This window comes from Myodes glareolus, chromosome 10 (assembly GCF_982192425.1).
Source record: "Myodes glareolus chromosome 10, mMyoGla1.1, whole genome shotgun sequence".
NCBI classification, from domain to species: Eukaryota; Metazoa; Chordata; class Mammalia; order Rodentia; family Cricetidae; genus Myodes; species Myodes glareolus.
Genome location: NC_142035.1, coordinates 76734890 through 76761570, shown reverse-complemented (window position 1 = coordinate 76761570; position 26681 = coordinate 76734890). Strand labels below are relative to the sequence as shown.

General features: G+C 39.1%; 1 protein-coding gene across 1 annotated transcript in view; it reads right to left on the bottom strand.

The window, feature by feature from the left end:
* Positions 1-26681, bottom strand: part of Trim44 (TRIM family member 44) — a 102436-nt gene that overhangs the window by 66611 nt on the left and 9144 nt on the right. The window contains exons 2-3 of the mRNA XM_048443615.3: positions 18039-18116; positions 817-1056 (exon numbers count right to left, since the gene is read on the bottom strand). Coding sequence (XP_048299572.2) covers positions 817-1056; positions 18039-18116 — 318 coding nt within the window. The remainder of the gene's footprint in view (positions 1-816; positions 1057-18038; positions 18117-26681) is intronic.

Sequence of the window (26681 nt, the reverse complement as noted above, 5' to 3'; positions counted from 1 at the left end):
TCTGACATCAGTCTGAGTAACACAGTGAAACCTGTCTTAAAGGAAAAGTATTTTATGTATAACATAAAAAAACTGAAAAATAAAAATTAAAACAATTCTTTTTATACTACTGAAGATACTAAGGATACAAAAATATATTTAACAAAAGCAATTTAAGTTAATTGAAAATTTTGAATCATTTGAGAACATATAAGATAAAATCTATAAATTAATACATAACATATTTCAAGAAAGTGCTGTTTTCTGTAACTAATTTCTCTTCAGGAGTTCTATATTCAAGGCATATTCCCTTCTTATTCATTTTCAGATGTCTAATTTAGTATGTCCTAGTGTGGATTTCTTAAGAATTTATATTGTAAAGGTTTGCTCTACTTCTTAAATTTGAAGGTTTACATTTTCAACTGAAAGTTGGGCACCATTATTATCTTTCATACTTTTTTTGAGCTTAACATTTCTTTCTTATCCCTTTATTATACTGAAGTGGGATTCCCCTCTGTATGCTGTGAATACCACTGGTTAATAAAGAAACTGTCTTGGCCTGTGATAGGCAAAAGACTAGAGCTAGGCAAGGGCAGGGGGGACTAAACTGAATGCTGGGAGAAGAAGGCAGAGTCAGAAGTTAAGTAGTCCCACCAGACAGACTCTGGAACTTTACCTGGTAAGCCACAGCCTCATGGCGATGCATAGATTAATGGAGATGAGTTAGCCAGAAACATTATGTTTAGAGATCACAAGCAGGCATTTCCACAGTTAACAAACATGGCAGTCAGGCTCCCCATAGTTGTCCTGCTAAAAATCACCAGCATTTTCATTTACCTCTGCCTTTGGCTCAGCTGATTCATTAGAGGTATCAAGTTGTTCCTTAGCCTGGGCCATCTGAGTCATCAACCTATCCATGTGAGATTGGATGTCCGCCAGTATCTCAGTCACATGAGCTGTGGCCATTGCTTCTTGGATGTCCACTAAATGAAGGGCCTTCTGCTCTTCATCAGCAATCACTTTCTGAACTTTCTTAAATTCCTGCTGTATAAATACCTTCATCTGGTCTCGAGTTACCTGTAGAACACAGATATGAAAGAAGTATAGACTTAACATAAAGAAAGAGAAAGGTAGAGTTTTTTAATAGTGCTACATAGTCCTGCTCAAAATACAAATTATGGTTGCTGTCTCATTTTGAAGTCTTAGACATATGCTCTCAACAATATTCTTCCAAACCTTTGATAAATTTCCTGGTAACTTTTTATTGTTCAGGAACTAATTTCTTATTTGTTTTTCTTTCCCCTTTGGGTTTTATTGATTTATAAACCAGTAATATATAACTACTTTAAAAATTATAATAGAATTATATATAAGAATATATAAAATAAAAAGTATAATTTCTAGCCAGATACAGCAGCTCATGTCTATAATCCCAGCATGCCAGAGACTGAAGTAGAGTCAAGAGTTCAAATCTAGCACAAACTACCAGTGACTTCCAGGACAACTGGGCTATAGAGATCTCTGTCTCAAAAACAAACAAAAAGGGAAGAGAAGAAAGTTTGAACCAGGAATAGTAGTACTTGCCTAAAACCTTAGTACCTAGAAGGCAGAGGTAGGAGAATCAAAGTTTTGAGACCTATTGTCAATATGGTAAGATTGTCAAAACACAGTAACAATAATAAAACCCTAAGAAACTACCAGTTCAGTATGTGTTCTAATTTTTATTGGTTACTCACACATAAAACGGGGCAATACTTCTATAAATGAATTACAGTGAATATATGCTTCTATATCTTGCTTTTCCACTTAAAATGTTGGTGAATACAGATAGCACCTTCATCTTTTGTATTACTTTTTATCACTTGCAGGATATAAAGATATATCCCATTCATTCCTCTCATAACAGAAATGTGCAATTTCTAAATTTTTATAACAATGAATATCTGAGGAATAACTCTTAATATTGACTGAGTGTCTTCAGAGATCTCTTAAGTCAGTAAGCCATTTCATACATACGCTAAAGTTACTGTGCTGCTGATTTCATACATATGCTAAAGTTATTGTGATGCTGACAAACTGCTCTCTGAAGAGGATGGGGCAATTATACAACAATGTGCGAAAGGATGCACTGTTCTACAACCTTATCAATACTGCATAATAGTAAACTGTTACATTTTTCAATGTAGTAGGAAAAAAAGCTTCTGTCTTATTTTACTACAACTATAAACCAAACACACACACGCAAACCTATGCACACATATGCACACATTCACATACGCACACATGTGTGTGTAGTGTTTGGCTAAAAAATAAGAAAGGCAAACAGAGGTAGCTTTAAAAGAAGAAGAAGAATGATAGCTGGAAAGCATCATGACTTAATAAAAACTGTACTCCAGAAAACTAGGTCTTTTTCAATGACAAGATCTCCCAAGTTCATGTCTCATATATGACTGGAAAAGCCAGTTTTTTAATAAAACAACAGTGCATTTCTCAGGCTATGAAAATTATCAAGCAGTTTAGAAACATAGCAGATGTCAACTCTGAACTACATTCCATCACCAACATTCTCAGTAAAGTCATTCTCATGACCTAGGTAGAAACCCAACTTCCTTGGGTTTTACACTGGGGCATTGAGAATGTTCAAGAAGACATTAAGTAAAGTGATATTTCAAGTCTTCCTGTAGGGCTACAGTAGTTAAGTGCTTACATCCGGTATGCAGTGTCCTTGGCTTAGAGTCCAAAAATCAAACAAACAAACAAACACCCCAATCTTTCTTAAACCAGCATCCCCATCTTCCCTGCATGCCTCCGGAGAAAAGCGGCCATGTGTGGTGTCTGCTCTACACTTCCCTTCATGAGCCCTGTGCTGGTAACAAAGCACTAGGCCTGCAGTCTAAATTCTCTCCCACAGTTACTGCACTTCTCTAGCTCCCTCATTACCAGCTTCTTTTTGGAAATTCTAGACACTCTTCGCAGGTCACTATGATTGAGAGTTTTCATGCCTGCACCACTGACATTGAAGCTAGCAATTCCTTGCTGTGAGGAAAAGCTAAGGCATTATGATAGTCAGCAGCATCTTCCCTATCTCAGCTGTAACAACCGAAAGTGTCTCTGGACATTGCTGGAAGCAAGGAGAAACATTAGACTTTGCTTTCATAATTTTATCCCATCTTTGGAATACAATTATTACTCCCTTGAGATTAATGTCTGGATAGTCTCTCCATGTAACTCACCTCAGTATTTCTCTACTCATGAACGTCTCCATCTGGACACGTTCCTATTACCTAAGCCATGACCACACACTCCTTCTTACCACTGCTGCTTTTGTTTATCAGTGTCTCTCATGTTAGGGACTATAGGAAGCACTATGTGTGGATTACTTCAGTTAGCCATTACAGTAGCACTGTGAGGTAGCTATCATTATACTTATTTTACAGATGAAGAAACTGAGGTGAGGAAAGAAATCTAACCCTGCCCCAAGTAAGTGGCAAACTGGAGTCCAAATTTGTATACTATGAATACATAATCTGCTTTCTAATTATATGATTTAATTTTTTCATCAAACACTGATGTGCCCTTCTACCTCCCATTCAAAGTAAGGGCATTTAGGCAGGTATCTACAATACCAACTCAGGTCAGTTTTATCTTCCTCTTCCCAGGGCTTGCTCACAGCAGTAGGCAACTGGTTCTGAGGGAAGCCACACTTCCTCTGACCTTCTACAGTATGGCTGGAGGTTTCTCCCACCTCCCACTGATCTTCACTAAGCACCCAGACCCATGCTTCAGCTCTCCATGTCAGCCCTCCTTTGCCCAGTCTACTGAAGCCCTTTAATGCAGTCCATTCTCCCCACACCAACTTTCTGAAACAAAATTCAAGTGACAAGACATTCGATGTGAACCTATGCCTCGAATCCAGCTACAACTTTCAACTATATCTTAGTTTTTGTTCCCTTCTCTTCTCTCCTTGGCTCTGAATTCTTAGGTTTTTGACCTTGACTTCAAACACCACCTTTGATCCTTTCAATATTAGAGACTATTTATATTCCTCATTCTCACCACATTGGAAGGGAGACCTTGGCTTTGATAGTTTTTGACCTGGTTTATACCTTCAACTTTCTAAACCACATTCTCTCAGACAATAATCCAAAATTTCAATCAAAATACTCCATCCTTTCTCTATTTTCCTCTGGTATTTATTTCCTAAACTGTGAAATTTGGTTTCTGAGCCTAAGCTTTTGAGCTCCCTACATATGACATTACGTTAGTTCCTCGCTTTCCCCGACAGTTCTCTTTCCTCAACATAAACATGCATGCCTTAAGCATATATATCAGAGGGCAATGTGTTTTGGAGGTTTCTGTCGTGGAATAATAGTTTAAAATGTGTTATATTCATTTATACTGTGGAACATCTGTTTAATGATGCGAAGATGTGTCGCATTCTTTTATGTTGCATTTGTTATCTCTGTAAAGCTGTGTTACTTTGCCTGTCTAAAACACCTGATTGGTCTATAAAGCACTGAACAGTTAACAGCTAGGCAGGAGAGAGAGTATAAGTGGGGTTGCCAGGCAGAGATAATAAATCGAAGAGAAGAGAGGATTGAGAAAAAGAAGAGAGGAGGGCACCAGAGGTCAACCACCCAGCCACACAATCAACCACGGAATAAGGAAAGAAAGGTATATAGAGAAAGGTAAAAATCCCAGAAGCAAAAAGTAGATGGAATAATTTAAGTTAGGAAAAGCTGGCTAGAAATAAGCCAAGCTAAGGCCAGGTATTCATAAGTAAGAATAAGTCTCCATGTATTTATTTGAGAGCTGGGTGGCAGGCCCCCAAAGAGTGAAAAAAAAAAAAAACCACAAAACCCAAAACCAAACCAAACCAAACAACAACAACAACAACAAAAAACCAATACAGGTTTTGGTACTTGAAAGGGACCAATAAGCACAGGATTCTGCTAATCAAATTGAGAAGTGAACAGCAACTGTAAACCCCAGGTACCTAAGAGAGACATAGTCAGTTGTCAGAAGATGAGCAGCCTTTACCAAGAGACATGGACATCTATCCACTATGGGTGGAGCACCGCTGTGAAGCATCTTCTCCTCACGGGTCTGCTTGTCCTGTTGTCAGCTGCTGTGACTTTACTATATTGACAACTTGATGTATAACCCAGTGACACGTACTGAAATGGAAGCAGCACAAAGCAGTTCACTGGGGATGGCATGTTCGTGTTGACTTGACATTACTGCTTGCTCTTAAGATGCTTCTCTCTTTGCTTGACCTCAGAATAGTAACTGAGATCACAGTACAAAATTCTAGTATCTCTTCTGAGATAAAAGAACTCTGGATGACCTGCACTCCAGGACTACAAAGAAGGAGTCTCCAGGGACCTCCAGGACCTATAAAAACTGAGAAGAATGCCTCTAGTCTGTCTTGTTTTCCTGTGTTCTCTCCATCTGAACCCAGCATAAACTAGAAAGACAGCTACTGTAATGAAGTGGGAGGTAGAAAGTGACACTAAAAGTTTGTGGGGGCAACGACATATAATTTATAATATTTTTGAGCCTGTTACATTTGCATATACAAAGATGACCTATTTTACCTACTGAAGACTAAAGCAATTTTAAAAAGAACTCACCTCTTAACTCAAGTCTAGAAAGAAGAACACCAAGTATTCTCCCTCATATGTGTATCCTAGCTTTGATTTTCAGAGTTGTGTGTGTAACTTAGAGATCTATGAGTTCAGGAAATTAAAAAGATCTGATGAGAGGGAGAGGGGGCAGTAGGTTAGAAGAGAATAGAACACATATATGAAAGTACATATGGAAATATTGGAAGCTTAAATAGGGGTGAGAGAGTGGGAAAATAGGGTACAGGATAAAGTGGTGGTTTGGTTAACCCAAACTAAGTATGAAAAGCCTATGGAAACCCAGTACTTTATAAGCTAATTAAAAATATATAATTAAAAGAGAAAAAAGAAGAGGAAGAGTAGGAGGAAGAGAAGGAAGAGGAAGAAGAAGAGGAAGAATGAGAAGGAGAAGAAGAGATGATGCAGACACTGAAGAAATACAAAGAATCATTAGGTCACACTTTAAAAACCTCTACTCCATAAAATTGGAAAATCTAAAATAAAAAGATAATTTTCTCAATTGATATCACTTACCAAAGTTAAATCAAAAGCAGATAAACAATTTAAATAGACCCATAATCCCCCCCCAAAGGAAATAGAAGCAGTCATTAAGTCTCTCAACCAAATAAAAGCCCAGGGTCAGACTGTTTTAGTGCAGAATTCTACCAGACTTTCAAAGAAGAGCTAATGCCAATGCTCCTCAAATTATCCTACAAAATAAAAACAGAAGGAACATTGTCCAATTCATTTCATGAGGCCACAGTTACCCTGATACCCAAATCGCACAAAGATTCAAGAAAAAAAGAGAATTATAGACCCATTTCCCTCATGAACATTGATGCAAAAATACTCAATAAAATACTTGCAAACCAAATCTAAGAACACATTAAAAAGATCATCCACCATGACCAAGTAGGGTTCATCACAGAGATGTAGGAATGGTTCAGAATATGGAAATCAGAAAACGTAATCCACCATATAAAACCAACTGAAAAAAAAAAAAACACATGACCATCTCATTGGATGCTGAAAAAGCCTTTGGCAAAATTCAACACCCCTTAATGATAAAAGTCTTGAAAAGAGTAGGAATACAAGGAATATACTTCAACATAATAAAGGTAATTTACAGAAAGCCAATAGCCAACATCAAATTAAATGGAGAGAAACTCAAAACGATTCCACTAAAATCTGGGGGGAAAAAACTCACCTCTCAACCCCCATTCTATTTGTCTTTCTACCCAAATACCTTCCCTACAAAGTCAATTACTTGTATATCAGGGAAACTCTACCTCCAAAATAACTGCATACCACCAGAAACCAGAAGGACACCTAATAGGTAACTTTCTTTTCAAGGTCCTCTTTCCTGCAGGGACTCACAATGATAGAGCCCAGGGTACCTGATGTACTAGAAAAATGGTTTTCAGGACTGACTCTGCCAGCCAGTTCTTGAGGCTTAGGCAAAGAAGTTTATTTATAAGTAGGATAACAACATTCTCATAGATATTTTATGACGTTAGCATAAAATAGCACATGGGAAGAGTTGTGTGTGCTCTCCAGGCACACAGGCCAGTGAGTAATCTGTTGCCGAGGAATAGCAATATCTGAACAGTCACTGTGGGTGTCCTGTGATACTCACTGGGCTCTCATAAGGAGCTCCTCGTTAGCTTTCTTAAAGAGAGACTCTACACTTGGGGACTGAGAGTCTAGATTCCTGAGAGCACACAGGAAAAACATTCTTAGAAGTGGGGATTACCATATAGAATCTCTTTGCCTTAGGAGCCCCGGGTTGTTAGGAAGCAATGTACACCTTCTCTGGTTTGACAAGATCTCTCTGAGCATCGTTTCAGATAGCCTAGACTACAACAGCAGCAAAGCAGAATGTGTAGAAGGATAGATCACATTCTGCTCTTTAGCACCTATACAAAGTCTGTGACACAGTAGTTTCCTCAATCTTGCAGATTGCCTCATACCCTGTTCCTTTTCTGTGCAGAAGGAAACCCTATTTCTTCCCTGTGGGAAATTCCCTGTGTTGTGTAAGCCATCTTCATAGCCAAACTCCCACTATCTTCAGGACTCCAGCTGGACCTGCTCACCAAAGACCATCACAGTCGAGCTTGCTGTCTGTTGATGTTTCCTCTTGGAAAGGGGATGGGAAGAATCATGAAACCCTTAATTGAATATGCAGTCAACCCTCCCAAACAGTTGCAGGCAATTCTGCCCTAAGAACAAATGGCCTTTTGGTCTCTGGGAAAGGCTACAGGTGGCAAATATAAGTGGGGAATGATATGGGGAATGATGTGGGGAAGAGGTTCTGTCTACACAGCTATGGGGAACCTACCATCCTTCCTGAGTGTTACTGTAAGTCACCTGTCCTACTGCCCATAACCCCTCACCACTGCTCTGTAAGGAAATTTAATTAACTCATTGGGTCTCTTGGGTGAACCTTATAGAATTGTAACTTGGTTTGTCATTGAGACCTTGTAGACACTGTTCACATTGCTTTTCAAGGGAAGAAATTTTAGCAACATCTGTATATCCAAGAACCCAGAACCATGAGACACAGTGCTCATTAACTAACATGCTTTTCAGGTCCCTAAAAGCTCACTCCTTGTTTCATATAACCTCAAAAGTCTCCATTTCAAGGCCTAGGTTTGTAATTCAGTGATAAGATGCTTGGCCTCGCACACACCTGGTTCACTCTCCAGTACCACAAAATAAAAATTTTCATTTTCAGATTACTAATTACAACACAACATGATTAATCCTACTCTAAGAGATAAAACTGAATAAAGTTCCATTACACTGACAAGTAATAGGTGCTGTGCTATGTGGGCCAGGTCATCTGATTCTTTCACCTTCAGAGGAAAGGAAAACATGTCATTCTGGATATAAATACTTTGTTCTGAAAGTCTGAATAAACTCTACATAGGAAAAAAACTTATCAGCATCATAAACTCTGTGACCTTCCAAAATGTATTTCAATTTTTGTTTATTTTAGTACTCGATCTAAATGCTGAGACAATTAGAGGAGAGGCATTATCCTCAAATTTTATACACACATAGCCTTAAAAGCATCTACACATAGACTATAGTAGACTGAGAGTTGCACTTAGAAGACTTAGTTTTAAGTTATCAAAGAAAGCATTTTTTTGTTGAGTATACTGTAATTTTATTTCTTGAAAGGTTTAACAACAGGAAAAGGGGAGGGAAAGCAGAGATGCAGGCTCTTAAATAAACGTCTAGCTGGTTTTATCACTGCCATCATAGTAGAGTTTTATATCTAGGTTCCCAGGCTCCTAAATTAAATGTCAAATACAATCTACACTTAAAACATGAAGCAGTGTGGCTGCCATGGAGGAGTATGTACAGTTCCACTGCCCTCTTCCCATTTGCTGCGTAATCAACCCCTGAAAGCACTCAGCAGAGTAGATTATCAAGGCTCCTGTCAGTGTAGAAAGGAGCAAGGGTGGATATAACAATGAATTTTTATTAAGCCATTTAATGCTCAGTCCCTTTGCTTTCTAACAATGCTACCTGGTGACTCAAAATCATTGCCACCTTACTTTTTGTTTTGCTTTGTTGCTGCTGTTTTTTTGTTTTATTTTGTTTTTCAAGACAGGGTTTCTCTGTAGCTTTGGAGCCTGTCCTGGAACTAGCTCTTGTGGACCAGGTTGGCCTCAAACTCACAAAGATTTGCTTGCCTCTGCCTCCCAAGTGCTAGGATTAAAGGCGTGCGCCACCACCGCCCAGCTGCCACCTTACTTTTAAAAACCATTTTAAAAAGACAATGTATGTAGAAGTTCCTTATGCTTTGGGGAACCCAATAAGAAAGAGTTTTAGTCAAAGAATAAAGTTGCAGGAGAAACAAGAGGGAGTAGGGGGGAAATGAAGAATCCTAGTGGTATTTACTTTAAAGCAGGGATACACCACCTGGTGTGGTCTTAAATGAAACATAACTGCTCTTTCTTTTAATTTGACACCAGGCAGTTCTGCTGGTGAATTTGGTCCAGAACAGCACAACAGATGTTATGCAGTGCATTGTTTCTATCAGGAATACTGACACACAGCTACACACACCCAAGGCAGCTATATCTGTCTTGACTTGCATGAGCAGAGAGCTAGGCTGAACAAGATCACATACTTGACAGGCAGACCAGGCCTGCAGAATGAGCCTGCCAGCCACACCAAGATATCCCAACTGTGAGAATTAAACTCAATTTATCTGCATATCATTATCACTCAAAGAGATATCAATGGCCCTGAAAACCTACAATCTGTAAGTATTACTAAGTCTAAGAAGTGCTAATTGATCCAAATATAGAATCTAGTTATTTATAAGTGGGTAGCTCATTTTTTTTTCTTAGGAAGGATTGGAAAAATCTCAATTCTGTAGGGAAGTAGCTTTGCCCAGATCCACTTGTCCCCCTTTTAAAGGGATTTCTTAGGACTAGAAGGGCATGTAGTAGCCACCACTAACAGGATGTCATACTAAGCACTTTATCTCCTATAACCTTCCTCTCAACCTCTGAAGTATATACTATTATTCCCTATTTTACAAACAAACAAACAAAAATAATGAAAAAGTTAAGCAAAGGAGTTGCCCAAGCTTGTGTAGCTAGCCATGTCAGAGCTATTCTTGGGGTAGGAGCTGATTGCAGAAGCCTGAGCTCTGAGTAACTACAGAACATACACTGCTTCTCCCTGTCAGAGGTGAACAGCGGGTTCCTGACCCTTGTCCCTGTCTAAAGCAAAAGAAAACACTATTCATGACTAAAACTTCAAGAGAAAGATGGAGCAAAGTAATTCAGGCAGTAATTTGTCTCCCTAAGAACTTTCTTGAGGTAAGACCCACAGGTCTTATAATTCATTCATTGAAGTGTACAGTTCAGAGCTGGGCATCATAAAACATAAACTGAGCATTTAATCCCAATGCTCAGGAGGTAGTGGTGTGTAGACCCTCTGAGAGTTCAAAGTCAGTCTAATCTACAGAGGGAGTTCCAGGACAGTCAAGGATATGCATGCAGACCCAGTCTTCAAAAAAAAAGGGGGGGGGGTTGCTGTAGTACAGTTCAGCTTTTTTCATATTCAGGTTATTGGTATGTCCAGAGTGTGTGGAAATATTGCCACCATCCATCTCTGAGTCTTTCATTATTCCTCAAAGAAAACCCATGCTTGCAAGTTGTCACCACTGCCCCCATTTGGTCCTAGACAACACCAAGTTTACTTTGCATTCCTATAAATTTATTCCTATGAATTTATCCAATATGAGTTTTTATATCAGTAGAATTATATTTGGTCATCTGTGAATAACTTTTTACAAACTTATTTCAGAGATATGATATCCCATATCTTTGTTATACCTACTTGGTAAGTCCTGAACATGGTTTTGTTTCTTTATCTATGAAGTGGGAGGATTGGAGCAAGTGGTCATGACACTTTACAATGGGGCACTATTCTGTCACCGTAAGACATATCAATCAGTAAGGATACTGATGCAATGAATTAGGTGGTTATATGACTAGGAACCCAATTCTGCATTATATTTTCCCTGTTCCAAAAAACGTTAGACTACAACTGTCAAGCTTACCAAAATACAACCAAAAAACACTGCACAGAATCTGTTCATGCCACCAAAAACCTAGGGCCTCATTAAGTAAAATTTCTATTCAACAGTAAAGGCAAATTGGCTTTCATGATTCCAGTACACCAAACTGGGGTTCAAGGATCAAAGTTTATTCAAATGATAAAAAATATATGCATTTATAAAGGTTGTTAGCAGTAAAGGTCAGAAAACAAAATGTACATACATAGTGTATATGTTTGTACATGTGTACACACACATAGCCTGAAAGGCAAAGTATAGTAGTATCCTAAGTTTTAGCATCTCTCATTTAATGTCACTAATCCTGTACCTTGGATTGGTTTAACCAAATCTTAGAATACTGAATTATGTGAAATAGCTGAGATTCAAGAACCAGCATTAACAAAACTCCCAAACTTTATAACCCACTACGGGCAATGGAAGAATAAGTGATATTGTTTTCCTTTATTCTTTGTACTTTTCTGTTCTTTTCTAAATGTTTACAGAGAACTCATATTACTTTTAGAATAGAGGGGAAAGGGAAAAGCAAGGAAAAGAGATCTCCTTTTGCAAGGATAAAGGGAAGGGTATAAGGAAGAAGTGAAAGAGACTTGTTTTCCTCTTTGTGCTCTCTGAATGTCTACAGAGAATAAAGGGGCCACAGCTGTTTCTGAGTGGCTCCTATGCCAGAAGCTAGAGCTGGCCTGAGAAACTAGGAGTGATTTTCCCCACTGGTGTCCTCGAGCAATCAAAGTAGCTGGAGTTATGCCGCAGTCAGAGCTAGATGCTCTGGATGCTATGGATCTTTGTTGTCTTTCCACATCATCTTCTAGAAAAGGTCATCTACCAGTTCTGGTGCTCTGGGACTGTGGCCATTTTGGCTGAAGGATCCCAATAAGAGAAAGAAAGATGTGAGGGAGAAAATCATTGGAGAAGGGTCCTACCTAAAGCGGTGACAGTCTACATGCATGTGTAGCCTATATCTGCTTATATTCAATCCAGTGTAGGGGTCAAGAACATGGAATAAGGCAAACCAAAAGTTAGCTAGGTTTGGGGGTACATGCCATCAGTTCAAGCACTTGGGAGATGAGGCAGGGGAATCTCTGTGAGTTTGAAGCTACCCTGGTCTACCTAGCTGAGTTCCAGAACAGCCAAGAGAGAACCAGTCTCAAAAAGTTAAGTTTTGGTCCATCATTTACTAGCAAGCCACTTAATTACTTTAAGTCTCACCTGCTCATTTATAAAATGGGACAAATTCTTTATTTCATGGGTGTTGTAATAAATGATATATACCAATTATTATGTGTCAAGATTCATGCTAGTAAATGTTGACATTATGAAAACAAAACAAACATGACTTATACCCTCCAAGATTCCTATTTACAGCTTTTTAAATTAAAAACACAGAAATGGGTCACTAATTTTCAAAGGAGCATGTTCATACGCTCCTTTGACAGCTGAGCTATCTTGAGTGTTCACCAGTGTCAGCTGGTGGAATAAACCCTGTTCAATAAGTGTTTCTGTCTTGGTGCAAGACAAGCAATACTCTTGTGAATAACAGAATATTAACAAGAATTCAAATTAGGTTTTGATTAACCATCATGGTTCTTAAATGCAAACCCTGTAATTCTGCACAGAAGGGCAAACTAGGTTGTGTTCCATGACAATGATATCGGTTATAAAAAAAAATGACCAAAAAGTTCTTGTAATTACAAAATACAAGAAAGTCATCCTTAGATCTATCTAACAAACTTAATGCTGCTAGACATCTTTAGGCTTAATTCTTTAGTAGAGTATTTTTAGAGGCTTGCAACAAGGAAGGAAAAGAATTGGCTATGCCTTAGACCTGACTGCTAGAACCGGGTTCTACATTTACCCCCACTTTAGTCAGACAGAAGAATGTAACCTACTCTGATAGAGTTTCAAGGTGCTTCTATCTTTAAAACTACTTGGAAAACTTAGTATGAGGGCAGGAGGGATGGTTCAGCAGCTAAAGGCACTGGCTGATCTTCCAGAGGATGTAGATTCAATTCCCAGCCCCTACCAGGTGGTACGCAACTACCCAGTCCAATTGACACCCTCTTCTGGTCTCCATGGGTAACAGATACACAAGTGGTAAACATACATACAAACAGGCAAAACACACATAAAAATAATTTTAAAAATTAGAAAAGGATTATTATGAATTATAGAACCACACTATTTTTATATGTTTGCTTTAAGTATACTAGTGAAAGGAAAGAAGAAAAAGCATATTCTGAGGGGAAGAAAGTAAATAACACAAACTAGAGAAAGTACCTGTTACTAACGGCACAAAGGCTAGTGTGACTAAGACTAGTATGTTATGCTTTTGGTTCAGTGCTTTCTTAGATAAACTCAGTTTTCATTTTCTTAGAAGTCCAGCATTCCCCCATTCTGCCACAGGTATGCATCTAAATGACTATATCCTTTGCTTTATTTTATTCTGCATAAACAGAGTCTCACTGATAACCCACTAGAACTCACGATGGTCCTGCTTCAGCCTCTTCAGTACTGAGATACTCACAGATTAAAAATCTCCTATTTCACTAAAGCTGAACAGAAATATAAGAAATACACATGCAAACAAACAAAACAAAAAACAAACAAACCATGCTTTGTGTAACATGTTTCTGAAAGTTTGGCTAGAAAAGAAATTTTTACAATTTGAATATCAAACACATCTAGTCAGTTTATTATTTAAACAACAGCTTCCCAGCAATCATTTTTTACAAAGTCAAGGCTGTTATAAAAGAAGTCTTTATCCACAGTATAGGAGATGCTAGCTATATGGAGGCAGGCAACCTTTAAAACAAGCTCCACCAAACCTTTAAAACAAGCTCCACCAAAGCGACACACACATGCACAGCTTCCTCCAGTCTTGTGGAACTTCTTATCCATTAATAGTTCTGATTCTTGTTTTCAAGGTCACTTCTAGTGGCTGGGACTTAATGTTTTCTATGGTTCTTCTAGCCTCAGAACTCAACCTATTCTTAGAACTATAGCACAGTCTTTAATTATTCTCTTGTCTTGACTCAACACCTCTGTTCACACTCCTTCTTTAAGCCTATTCCTTCTTCCTGACTTTGCTATTTCTCTGCTAAAAATGAGACTATGAAACCATCCCAGCCTCTTTTGCAGACCGTACCCATTTTCCATCTCCCTTTTCCATCCCTATTCTTTCTTACTTCTGTCCAATTCACTTGTTTCCTAAGCCTGAATTTTTGTTTGTTTCGAGACAGGGTTTCCCTGTAGCTGCGGAGCCTATCCTGGAACTCACTCTGTAGATCAGGCTGGCCTCAAACTCATGGAGATACACCTGTCTTTGCCTCCTAAGTGCTGGGATTAAAGGCGTGCACCCACATTGCTTGCTAAGACTGGATTTTTATATATTTCATTTTCTTTTTCAAATTTGAAAATCACTTAGTCTTAATTTTAGATGCTTTTCTATTTGAAGACAGCAGAAAAACAGAACGAACAAACAAAAAGCAAGAAAAATAGCCCAGAGTTTAGCACAGTGGTTCTCACAGTCTGGGACTGTGTCAGCCCACATCAACTGAATCTCAAAACTCTGGGGGTGGGCCTGAAATTCGTCCCCCCCCCCTTTGGTTTTTCTAGACAGGGTTTCTCTGTGTAGCTCTGGCTGTCCTGAAATTCACTCTGTAGACCAGGCTGGGCTGGAACTCTTAGAGATCCACCTGCCTCTTTCTTTCAAGTGCTGGGATTTTAAAAGCATGCGCCACCACCGCCCAGCTTAAAACTTTTAATAAATCCTCTGGGTGATTTTTATGAACAATAAAATTTAACAATAAAATAAAAGTTGCCTAAGTAAGGTGATACCGACAAGTGGACTGGGCCTTCCAGCATCAATTACCAATTGAAACAATCACTCACAGACAGACTCACAGGCCAATTTGATCCAGGCAATTCCCTAATGGAGACTTTCTTCCCAGAAAACACTACGCTATGTCAAATTAACAATTAAAGCTAATTAGGACCTGAATCTTATCAATAGAAATCACTAACATTCTATTTGTCAACACAAAAGAATATCTAGAATATTCTGTATAGTGAAAAAAGCAACATGAAACCATAGACATCTTATAATTTTAGCAAAATATTAAAATCCAAAAAATATCTAGAAGCTTATACACTAAACTGTTAATAGTTGTAATTAAAGGGGAATTCACTCTAGCTTTCCTTTATGAATATCTGCATCTTTTATCTATAAGCACAAAATGTTTCATAATTATAGAAAAGAGTTAATATAGGCATCTTCCCTTGCTCTTCAGCACAGTTAAACTCAGAGATTGGAGAAATAGCTCAGCTATTAAGAGCACTGGTTGCCCTTCCCAAAGCCCTGAGTTTGACTCTCAGCATCCAGATGGCAGCTCATAAGGTATCTGTAACCCGAGTCCCTTCATGAGCATAGCATGCATGGAGTGCTCAGACATTCATGCTGACAGAGCCCCACATATAATTAATAATAAATACATAATCCTTTAGAGTGAATTCAACTGGTAGATTTTACTGCCTGGACAATTAAGGTTTGGGATGCTTTAGAGGTTCTAGGAGTAGGGCAGAGATTGTTCAAAATGACAGGTCAGAGAGCCTGAACTAGTTTACCCTTCTTAAGTAGGCCAATCCAAAAAGGGAATGGTAGAGTACTGCAGGATGACAGGACAGACAGAAACTTAGGAGAACTTTGGAAGCTAACTGACTTCTGAGAACATTTTTTACAGAAAGATTATATTAAAAGTGGCCTGTTTTTCTCTCTTCTTCCTGGTATGGCTGTCACTCCACACGCACACTCACTTCTTCTCAAGACAGCTCCATGTACACTGAAGCAAATTCATGCAGGAGACTAAATGGGGGCTTGAAGGTAAAAGGGTGGACAGTGTGACACACACACCTAACATCAAGTCAGGTCCTTCTCTTTTAGCTTACATTAAGGCAGTGGTTCACCACTACCCTAACGCTGTGACCCTTTAATACAGTTCCTCACGTTGTGGTGACCCCCAAACCATAAAATTATTTTCATTGCTACTTCATAACTGTAATTTTGCTACTGTTATGAATCATAATGTAAGTATCTGAGATGCAAGGTATCTGATATGTGACCCCTGTGAAAGGGTCACTTGATGCCCCCACAGACACACAAAGGGTTGACTCACAGACTGAGAACTGCTACATCCACTTTAGCTGGACTTCTCTCCTCTCTGGAAAGTCTCTAAAAGAAGCACTGACTGTATTCCTAAAGGAGGCCAAAGCCTGTAACAGTAATCTTTTTTACTGCTTTGCCAGTCACAAACATACAGGTATGGTAGAGACACCTGTTACCCATAAAATCAAAGAAACAAGGTGTTTAGATGTTTTCAGTTACCTTTAGTATTTAGCTGGTTCCGCTGTATCAATGGGAAGAATTACTCATAGCAGGAGTCCTTCTGTTCTAGGTAGGAGAGCTGCTAAGGTTACACAACCTACTTTTCTACCTAGATGCTCACTACTGTAGAACCTTTCCTGTTTAAAAGAGAGGAGACACTACTAATGTCAAAATTTTTAGTGTCATATGAAAAGAAAATTCTGATGGTTGCAGTTATTAAAGAGCCCGTTCTTGTCAATGGCTTTGCTTCATTGTGGTGTTTCAGCTTTAAAAACATGATTACAAAGCACAAAAATGAGACCTCAGGGTTTGCAGTGAGAAATGAAAACAAGAGTGAAGGCACTAGAGTCATCTGACTCTCATCTCCACAATACACTAGATTTGGAGCAATAACTATACTTCTTTAAGCCTCACTCATTATCTTTAAAATAAAATAAATTAAGCTGGGATAAGGAACTACTTCACAGGGGGTTGTGATCATCAAAAAATATAGAAAGGGAAGGAGAATGAGGTGCTATGTTTAATAGGGACAGAGTTTTAGTTTTTGACAATAAAAACATACAAGAGGTGGACAGTGATGATGGCTGCACAGCACTCCAAATAAACTTAATGCCACTGAAGCACACATTTTAAATGGTTAAAATTTTGTTATCTATTTTGTCATAACTATGTAAGATCCCTAGAGCAGAACCTGGCTGTCAGGTACCCCTATTAAAGGGAGAGACATAAAAATAAAAACATGTTCCTTTCCCTATTACCTGTGAGAGGCTCTAAGTTCCCAAAGTGCCATCTTAGTCCCAATACTGAGTAGTGCTTCAGTAAGTGTCTCAGTAAGAAGGAGAAGCAATCTATTAGTCATAACTGCTCCTGCACATTCGGCTCCCAGCCCACCACCTCCACCCTCACCCCACTCCAGTTTTGTATCTCTTAGAATCTCAATCCTTCAGCTCCCCAAATCTTGCAAAGTAGCTGGGATGCTCAAATCATTTGCTCAACCAGACTCCAGATAATGAGGACAAAGGCATGCTTAGGGGCAGCTGCCTTCTACAAGCCAGGGACTGACAAGGCATATTGGTACTATGATGCATCAACTGGCTGGGTGTCCAGGGACCAGAATTACGCTGATCAGTATCTCAGATGCCTCTGAGTAGATCTAAGGGACACAGAGGACAAAAGTCTCAAAGGTCTGATTATGAAAGATTAAAAATGTACTTCTCTGCAATTCAGAAAAGAAAAACAACAATTAAGGATTATGTGTTATAAGTCATAAAATAGAGAAAGGAAAATAGATGATTTTTCTCCAGGCATATAAGAACACTGTTTTTGATGGTGAAGCTTAATTAGATCTAAACAGAAAGTACAGATAGATAATCATTAACACTTCCTGTACTCAGATCAAGGAGAATAAATGTTTGAGCTACCAAGACCCAGTTAATTCCAAAACAATACTTACTTTAGGATCTGAGCTCTTGAACTTTAGCCTTTCCACCAACTCTATCATAGCCGCCTTCAGTCCACCCGAATCTTTGCTCTAGGAGAAAAAACAGTCAAGAGTAACTAAGTAGCATATCATTGCTCTCTCAAACACAAACAGGAGAGATTTCAGGAGAGAATCGACAGTAAAACAGAAAACAAACTCATCATCTCATCGGATAAAAGAACTAAACAACTAAGGAGGGTGTGCTGCCCTTCCCGTCCTCCATCCAGGGACAATGAGGATGAAGTGATAGGCTGGAATGAAAATTAACCTCAATGTGGCTGGGTATGGTAGCACTTCCCTTTAATTCCAGTACTCAGGAGGAAGAGAGAGAAGGATCTCTGTGAGTCTGAAACCAGACAGGCTAAAAAAGAAGGAAGGAAGGAGAGAGACAGGAGTAGAAAAGGAGGGGAAGGGAGAGAGGGAAAATTAAACAAACACAATTTGTAGAGGATGACTTCACTGCCTGCCGTCAAGACCTTGCAAAAGAGAGTTCTATCTTACAGACTACTGAGTTTTATTTTGAAGATTTATGTATTAGATACAGATGTACACAATATTACATGTACCTACAAAAATAAAACATCTCAGGCTTAAATTCAAACAAAATTACCATAAGCTAGTTAAGAACACAAGTTTTTTGACAGACACGGTTTTGAAGTTGTTTGGCACCAATTAGTTAACTAACCTAGAACAAATTATTGAATTTCTCAAAATCATCTCTCGTGACTACAAAATAGGGATGTTTGGATGGAAGCATCACCCCAGGCCCTAGCTCCCATATATTTAAAGAGTCTGGAATGTTCAGATGGAAGCTTCACCTCAAGTCCCCTCCCGTAGAACGCCTGAGTCCAGACTCCATAACTAAACAATGACCCTGCCCCAGAGATGCACAAGACCTCTCCCACAGGGTATTTAAACTGTCCCCTAGAGAACACGTGGTTTTCTGGTCTTGCTTTCCTGTCTCCTGTCTGTGGGGCTGGAAAGTCATCTTAAGAGCATCTGTATCCATTAAATCTGGGCTTTTTCTAATTCAGTTTGATTTGATCTGATTTGGATTACTACGTCGGTGGAGAAGCTTATTGAGGTCAGAAACTTTTCAATAATATAAAGGGTAATATGAAACTTAATTAAAATGTTTGCAGAAGTATTAACAGTGTGCACAGCACACAGTAAGTGTTCTAAAATCTAAAGCCACAGCACCCTTGAACACGCCTCATCTTGTCTGATCTTGGAAGCTCAGCAGGGTGAGACCTGGTTAGTACTTGGATAGGAGACCACCTGGAAATACAAGATGCCGTAGGCTTTAAAAAAAAAAAAAAAAAAAAAAACTTAAGTTTTAGAGTAGCTATAATCGGAAAGTAAGACCACTTTTAATAAATTTTACTTAATTCAGTATGTCTAAAATATTAGCAATATATAATTTTGATATGAGGTTTTGCCCTTTTCTTCTCTTGGGAATCCTTTCTTTCATAATAAATTAACTCTCCTAACACACACACAGGCTGAGGTAGGGGAAAAAGGGGAAATAAGACAGAGAGAGAGAGAAAGAGAGAGACTTATACTTCCCACCCACCCCCAATTAGGTCTTTGAAATCTAGTTCTTATCCATACAGCCCAATTCAACCCGGACTAGGCACATTTCATGTTATATGTGGCTAGTGACCACTGTAGAAATGAGCACAGAATGTAAACTCTTACTCCCTGGTTTCAAATGCCAACTCTATAACCAACTGCGTGGTAGTAGGCAAGTCATCTTACCTTCTGCATCTCTATTTCTCTGTCTATAAAAATAAAGCTAGCCATTATAGTACACATTGCACACACCTGAGAAAGATAACTGTGTTCATGTATGCCAGGATAGTTAGAAGAGAACCTAGCACTGGATTAAAAAATGAAACGTGCATTTAATTATTATTTTTGTCTGTTTTCTTCAAGATGTTTTGAGTTCCTTAAAGGCTGGAACTATCTTTTATTGTCTGTATCTCCTATGCTCTGCATCAAGAAGGTGGTGCTTTACCAGGCTCAGCAGGTAAAGACACTGTCATCCCAATGGTTTCGAGCCCGATTACCTGAACTCACTTCCTTGAACCCACACAAAGGCGGAAGGAGAGAACTGGTTCTACAAATTTCTTCTCTGACCTTCACACATGTACACACATGCATGCCTACAAATATTTTCTCTCTAAAAAATTTTAAGACATATAAGGTAGTGTTCAAAACAAACAGAGGTGTAAAATGTCCACTGAAAGAATAAGCAAATATAAAATTTTAAGAAACACTTGTTATAATCCAGGCATAAAGCAAGATCTAAAGTCACAAGAACTAATTTATTTCCTTATCTCAGAAATTCTATGAGATAGGACAGGAACATTTATTTTACCAGTAAGGAAATAAGCATAAATACAACAATTGTCATTTTATGGGAGAAAAGACACATAAGAAGTACAAGAATAAACAAATACTGCAAAAGTCACTTACTCAAAATCAGCCTCAAGAGCAATCACGACAGTCTCCAAATCTACAAAGCCAATTCAATCCCTCCCAAACAGGAAATACTTCGTAAGACGCAGGTGTCTTAGTTAGGATTTCTAATGCTGTGAAGAGATGCCATGACCATGGCAATTCTTACAAAGGAAACCATTTAACTGAGGCGGCAATTTACAGTTTCAGAAGTTTAGTCCATTATGATCATGGTGGGGAGCATGGCAGCTGGTAGTATGGTGACACGCAGGCAGACATGGTGCTGGTTACATCTTGATCAGAAGGCAACAGGAAGTGAACTGAAACACTGGGCAGCATCTTGAACATAAGAAACCTCAAAGTCCATCCCCATAGTGACACACTTCCTCCAACAAGACCATACATACTCCAACAAAGTCACACCCCCTAATAGTGCCACTCCCCATGAGCCTATAGAGGCCAATTAAATTCAAACCACCAGACTCCATTCCATAAATTAAAATATACTAAAGGCTGTCTTCTCCCACTAAGCTTCCTCCCTTCCTAAGACTACAAGTAAAAGGTATCATATAGCCACGCCCAGCATCTGCTTTAGATGTGCTCTCTGAACATAACTCAGATCACATTTCCATTCTAGCTGTAGCTCTAAAGTTTAGTCATTTCTTTTTTTTTTTTTTTTTAAGTGATGGCTTATAATTCTCCAGTTTCTCTAGTCCTTTCAGCCTTTAACAACTATGGTCTCACACCTAACAGCTGGGAGCAGGAATCATACCAGGGAGGGTGAAACTTTACCTAAAAAAGGGTTAAGTTGCCAGACACAATCCTGCTTTTTACAAGATGATCTGACAAAAATACCTATTTGGTGACATCATTCCTCTAACCTATTCTCTTTGGCCGAACAAGCAGGTTTTGGCCCTAGAAATCTCTCCCCTACCCCAAACACAGACACACAGACACACACACACACCTCAGCTGTTAGCACCCATTTTAAGCTATTCAGCAGAGCCCTGATGGATTATAACTTTCCCCCTGGCTTCAGAAAACAGAAAGGAATGCACTAAACTATGTCTTAAAAGCCTTCAGAAGAAGAAGAATGAAGAAGGAATCCCTAAGCAGCAGACTCTGCAGACAGCTGTGCCTTGCTAGTATAAAAAGATGAGGAAACCCTTTGCCTTTTCCTAAAAGTGCACTTCACCAGTAGAATTCTACCACCTGCTCACAAAGCACCACCTACCCTGGGGGAAACACAGACCAGCACCCGAGAGTCTCCCTCCAGGAAATCACACAGTCTACCTCTCCAGCAACTCAGTTATCCTCAAACATTAATTGGGCTTTATATTGAGTCTGCTATATTCAGCCTCAAAATGAGTATGAAGAAAAGCTTCCTTAATACCACCACCACCACCACCAAAACTGAAAAAAGAAAGTTTCTTTAGGGCAGATCTGTCTCTAACAAGTTTAGAATTGGAAAGAAAAAAAAACACACACACAAAGGGAAGATCCTGGTGCAAGTTCACCCCACACACAACCTCTGTATTCTCCACCCCAGTCATTCCCTACACTCTAGGAAGCCTTATGCATAGGTGTTCAATGGAGTATGCAAGCTCTACAAACACCTTCTCAAACAGTCCCTCTGGCTGCACCTGCGACCTAGGGATCAATACATAACATGTGTAGATTCACTGGCAAGATCTATCGTCATACAGACAGGCTCTATAGGCCCTGGTAGCAGGCTCAAGACATTCTGTCAGAGTTCTTGGAAAGCAGTCCATAAGGGGACAGGTATGGTGAAAGGAAGGAACTTCAAAGACACAGGGCAGAATATACGAGGATACGGGTCTAAGGGTGGTAACTGAGTATAAATACTCCCAATCTGTAGAGCTGTATGACGTTTCTGTTAATTGTTGAGGGCAGTATAGAAGAGCAAAACTGAATTTTACACACACACACACACACACACACACACACACACACACACAGTGCTATATGTCTCCCAATCTTTCCTCTGTATCCATTGTTCTGAGAACTGGACAAGGACACAAAGGCAAGTAATTCTAACCTTTCAAGTATCTAGTCCCATAAATGAACAGATTCTACCATGTCATTCTGGAGCAAGTGACACAGCTGGGGGAGAAGAGGGCTTTTCCTTACATGGCACCTCCATCCCATAATGCATTCCAGGACACACAGATCAACATGAGCACACCTTGCTTTATGCCCTTCTTCCCTCCACCAAGACAGTACAAAATAAATACAGGCTGTGCTGTGACACCTATAGCTCAGAATCTGATCACCCGTCACAAAAGTCAGTTCCTAGAGTAAGTCACAGTAAAACTAAAAGACAAAATGACTTCCACCTCTCACACAATGCTCCCAAGCACTGCCATATGTTCTTTTGTTGGTATTCCTCAAAATCCTTAAAAATGCTGTATTCTCATGTTGCTGATAAGAAAAGTAACTGGTAGAAATCAAATGAGTAACTCAAAGGGCTTAAACAGCCCTTCACTAGCATTTCACAGTGAAACAGTATCACAGCTAATGTGTTCACACTTTACAGTGGATAAAAATGATGTTGTGCAAGTGAAATCATGCCTCCCAAATCACAAAATCAATCAATGGAAAACCAGGAATCTTTCTATTCCTGGAATATGAGGAAGATTTATAATATATAAAACAGAAGAGACTAATATCAACAATATAAATTTCTCTAAATCAGTAAGCCCAACAGAAACGTGAACAAAGAATATGAACAAAAAAAGTGAAACACAACAAATACATCAGAACACACAATGGATACTTAGTTATTCATAATTAAGATATCAGTCTTTTCCACCAGGCTGGAAAGGATGCTTTAATCTGAAACAACTAGTACTAAGGGGCTTTGAGAAAATTCCATATGTCACTTGATTTAGAAGTAAAAGGTGGAAATGCTACTTTGAAACCACGTCAATCATGTATATGCCCATCTTCCCCTTGAGGAAGGATATGTGAAGGGGGGCATGTATAAAAATATTTGTAATATTTCCAATAGTTTAGGCCTGAGTGTCTAATGGTGAATGGATAAGCAAACTATGAATATAACATAATAAAAAAAATAAAGTAGATCTGGATATATCTTGATTTATGACAGATATACTACTGGACTTCTTAAAACCTGCAAAGTAATTCATATAGTATATATATTTTCTATGGGCAATATATGTAAACAAAATAAAAGTGATATTTCTGGGTCTGGTGTTAAGCATGATAATAGGAAGATTTTAGATTTAGTTCAATGTACTACTAGTGGCATGTTTAAGATTTAATTTTAAAAAACAACAGCAGTAAGACAGAGGGAAAGGGGCAGGATAGCCTGGGGTGCCTACTTTTAACGCCTTTCCCATTAGTTTGCCTAAACTTAAATACTAGGGCCTATTTTTATATAGTAACTATATGAACCAGCAGGAATGAGAGGATTTTTACCCAATGTTTCTGTATAGTGGCCTAAAATTCTCAAAACCACTGTACATGCACTTTTCTAGGAAAAGTGAGAGCGGTTTCTCTTAGATTCCAAAAGAAAAAGTTTAACTCTCTTAGTGTAAGATGCCTTGCACAAAGAAAGGAGGCCCCAGTACAACTAGATGCCACTAGTTGCTGTGTGAGCTTAGGAAAGTAATTTAGTATATGGGATTCTATACTTCTGTCTTTAAATACAGAAGATGAATTGATCAGATGCTACACGTGTGAAGCTTGTAGTCTACAGAGCTGCTTCCGTCTGCATTTAGTGTTGTCCTACATATCACAGCAGCACTTAAAATTAGCTACAAATGTTTACAAATCATGATGGTAAGATGGTGGTCTAGAAGCTAGCTCCCTAGGGCACTAAAACCAGGGTTAGAATAAGAAAAAGAAATGAACAAAAAAAACCCCACCCTCCTCAGTGCCCCCCCACTCTATTTCAAAAAGAGAGGAAGAACCTCAAAATTTCAAACTTAGTGATAGAATAGATGGAAAGTGCTGAGAAAATAAGTGGAGCCAAACACAACCCCAACCTCAAAGTTCCCTGTGGGATGAGGGGAAGCAGAGCCTCACTGAAGTGATTAGCCAGCAAGGCTGATAAAATGAGACCAGAAGACCAACCACAGGACACACACACAGCTCTCACAGTTGAGAGCTTCGGTGAGACAGTGACTCCTCTGGCAGCCAGTCAGCAGTGGAGAGCAATCTCCTAAGTAACACTGGGAAGTAATGTCAGGCACCACCTAGAGGGGTAAAGATAATGTTTTAAACTGAGCTACCGTGGCGGCCTGAGAAAAGGAAACAGTTACAAGTCAGAGAGCAAATTCAACTAGCAAAGCCTAGAATGAGAGACTGCGCTGAAAGCTGTTGTATAGAATGAAAGAACAGGACACTAAGTAGAGGCATTCAGGGACAGGCCTCTCAGTGAAAACAAGTACACTGGGAAAAGAAGTCCTGCTTCCCAGCAGCCTTCAACTAAGTAATTCTGAGGTCTGGTATTCCTGAGACTGAGGTTAGCAGGTAAATCGAACCTCTACAGCCACCAACCTGCTATTTATTGGAGAGTCAAGAACTCTGAAGTACCAAGGGACTACTTGGCATCTACAGTGGGGTAATTAATGCTTTCTAGGTTTTGAAAGTACAGAGACAGGTCTTCACGTACAAATTTCAGTGCTGTTTTTGCTTCCCCTCCCAACACACTTGGGAGACATGCATCCCCCAAATCTATCCCAGATAGAACATTAGCCACCCTAGAGGACGGAGTCTGCAGAATCTCCAGAAGGAGGAAGATTCCAGTCTCACAGACTACAAAGCTAACTGTGGCTAGCAGAAGCCTTTGATATACAATAGGAAGCTACTAAAGTGAAGACAGACTCAACTTGTACTGTTCAGGCTCAGCACCAGCGTAAACCCATTTAACAAACAAAAATGTATCACAGAGGCCCTTGAAACAACACTGGCTATTGCTCATCGCTGTTGGTTTCTCCCCACAACTATTAAGACCACATTACTGAAGATACCACAGACTTTGGTTGTGATATATAGAGAAATCAAGTGGGAGCTGAGCTGAAAGTTTCTTCCATGCTGACTAGCTTTCATAGTGCCAGAAGGTGCCATGCAGGATGTTATAGGTAAAATGTCATTAACTGTGTAGATCCTCAGCTATGGATCCTGTGACGTTCCAGGCAGTTGTGTACACACTGGTGCAACAGTGACATAATTCTTATAGGGGTAACCAACTCCTTTCTGTTTGGACTTCATCCACAGGAGGAAATGCACGTCTGGTACTGTAGTGTGGCTAAAAGGCCATAGCCAAGGAGGTCATGAATCCAAATGGGGAAGCTATAGTATCAGCATCATCATTTTGCTAAATGGACACAACGTGCCATCGACTTGCTTTATAAATATTTATGCTTTTGCTTGCTTAGAGGCTAGTGCTGCTGTCGGCTTTAGTCAGAGAAGCTTCCTTTTTCAGCGGGCAACATTACTACAGGGATGCATAACTAGTCAAAGTCCTAAGAATAAATTATTGCCGATTGCTAGGCTCTCATGAGATATTTCTATCATTCCCTCCAAGGTTCACAGAACATTCTGGAAGAAGAGACTAGAAGAATGTAAGCCTGGATAAATTGGTAAAGTATTGTGAAATGTAGTATTCCAGGCATAGTTGTGATTATCTGCATAAGACTGGTCCATCAACATTCCGTTGTGGAGAGAGAGTTTACTAAGTCTCACCTCTCCCTAAGGACCAACACCAGTTAATGGTGACAATAAGACCTTTCCTTCAGAGAAGTGGCCTCTGAAGTTGCCCATGTTCTTATAAAAACCTCTTTACCCATGTTCCTGTACATAAAAAGTAGTGTGTATACCAATGGAATTTCATTTATCCATAATGAAAAATGAAATCATGATATTTGCAACAAAATTAATAGAACTGGAAATTATTATATTAATCATAACAACCTAGAGCCAAATAGAAAATGTATGTTTTCTTATAAGTGGGTCCTAGAATTTAATTTTTCTATAAGTTTATGTAGCGGATGTATAGGTCATGAAACTAGAACCATAAGTGAAAAGGGAGATGTGAAGGGGAAACAGAGTAGATGCACTATGAAAATGGAATGGAGGTTACTTGGAGAAGGAAAGAGACCAGCAGAA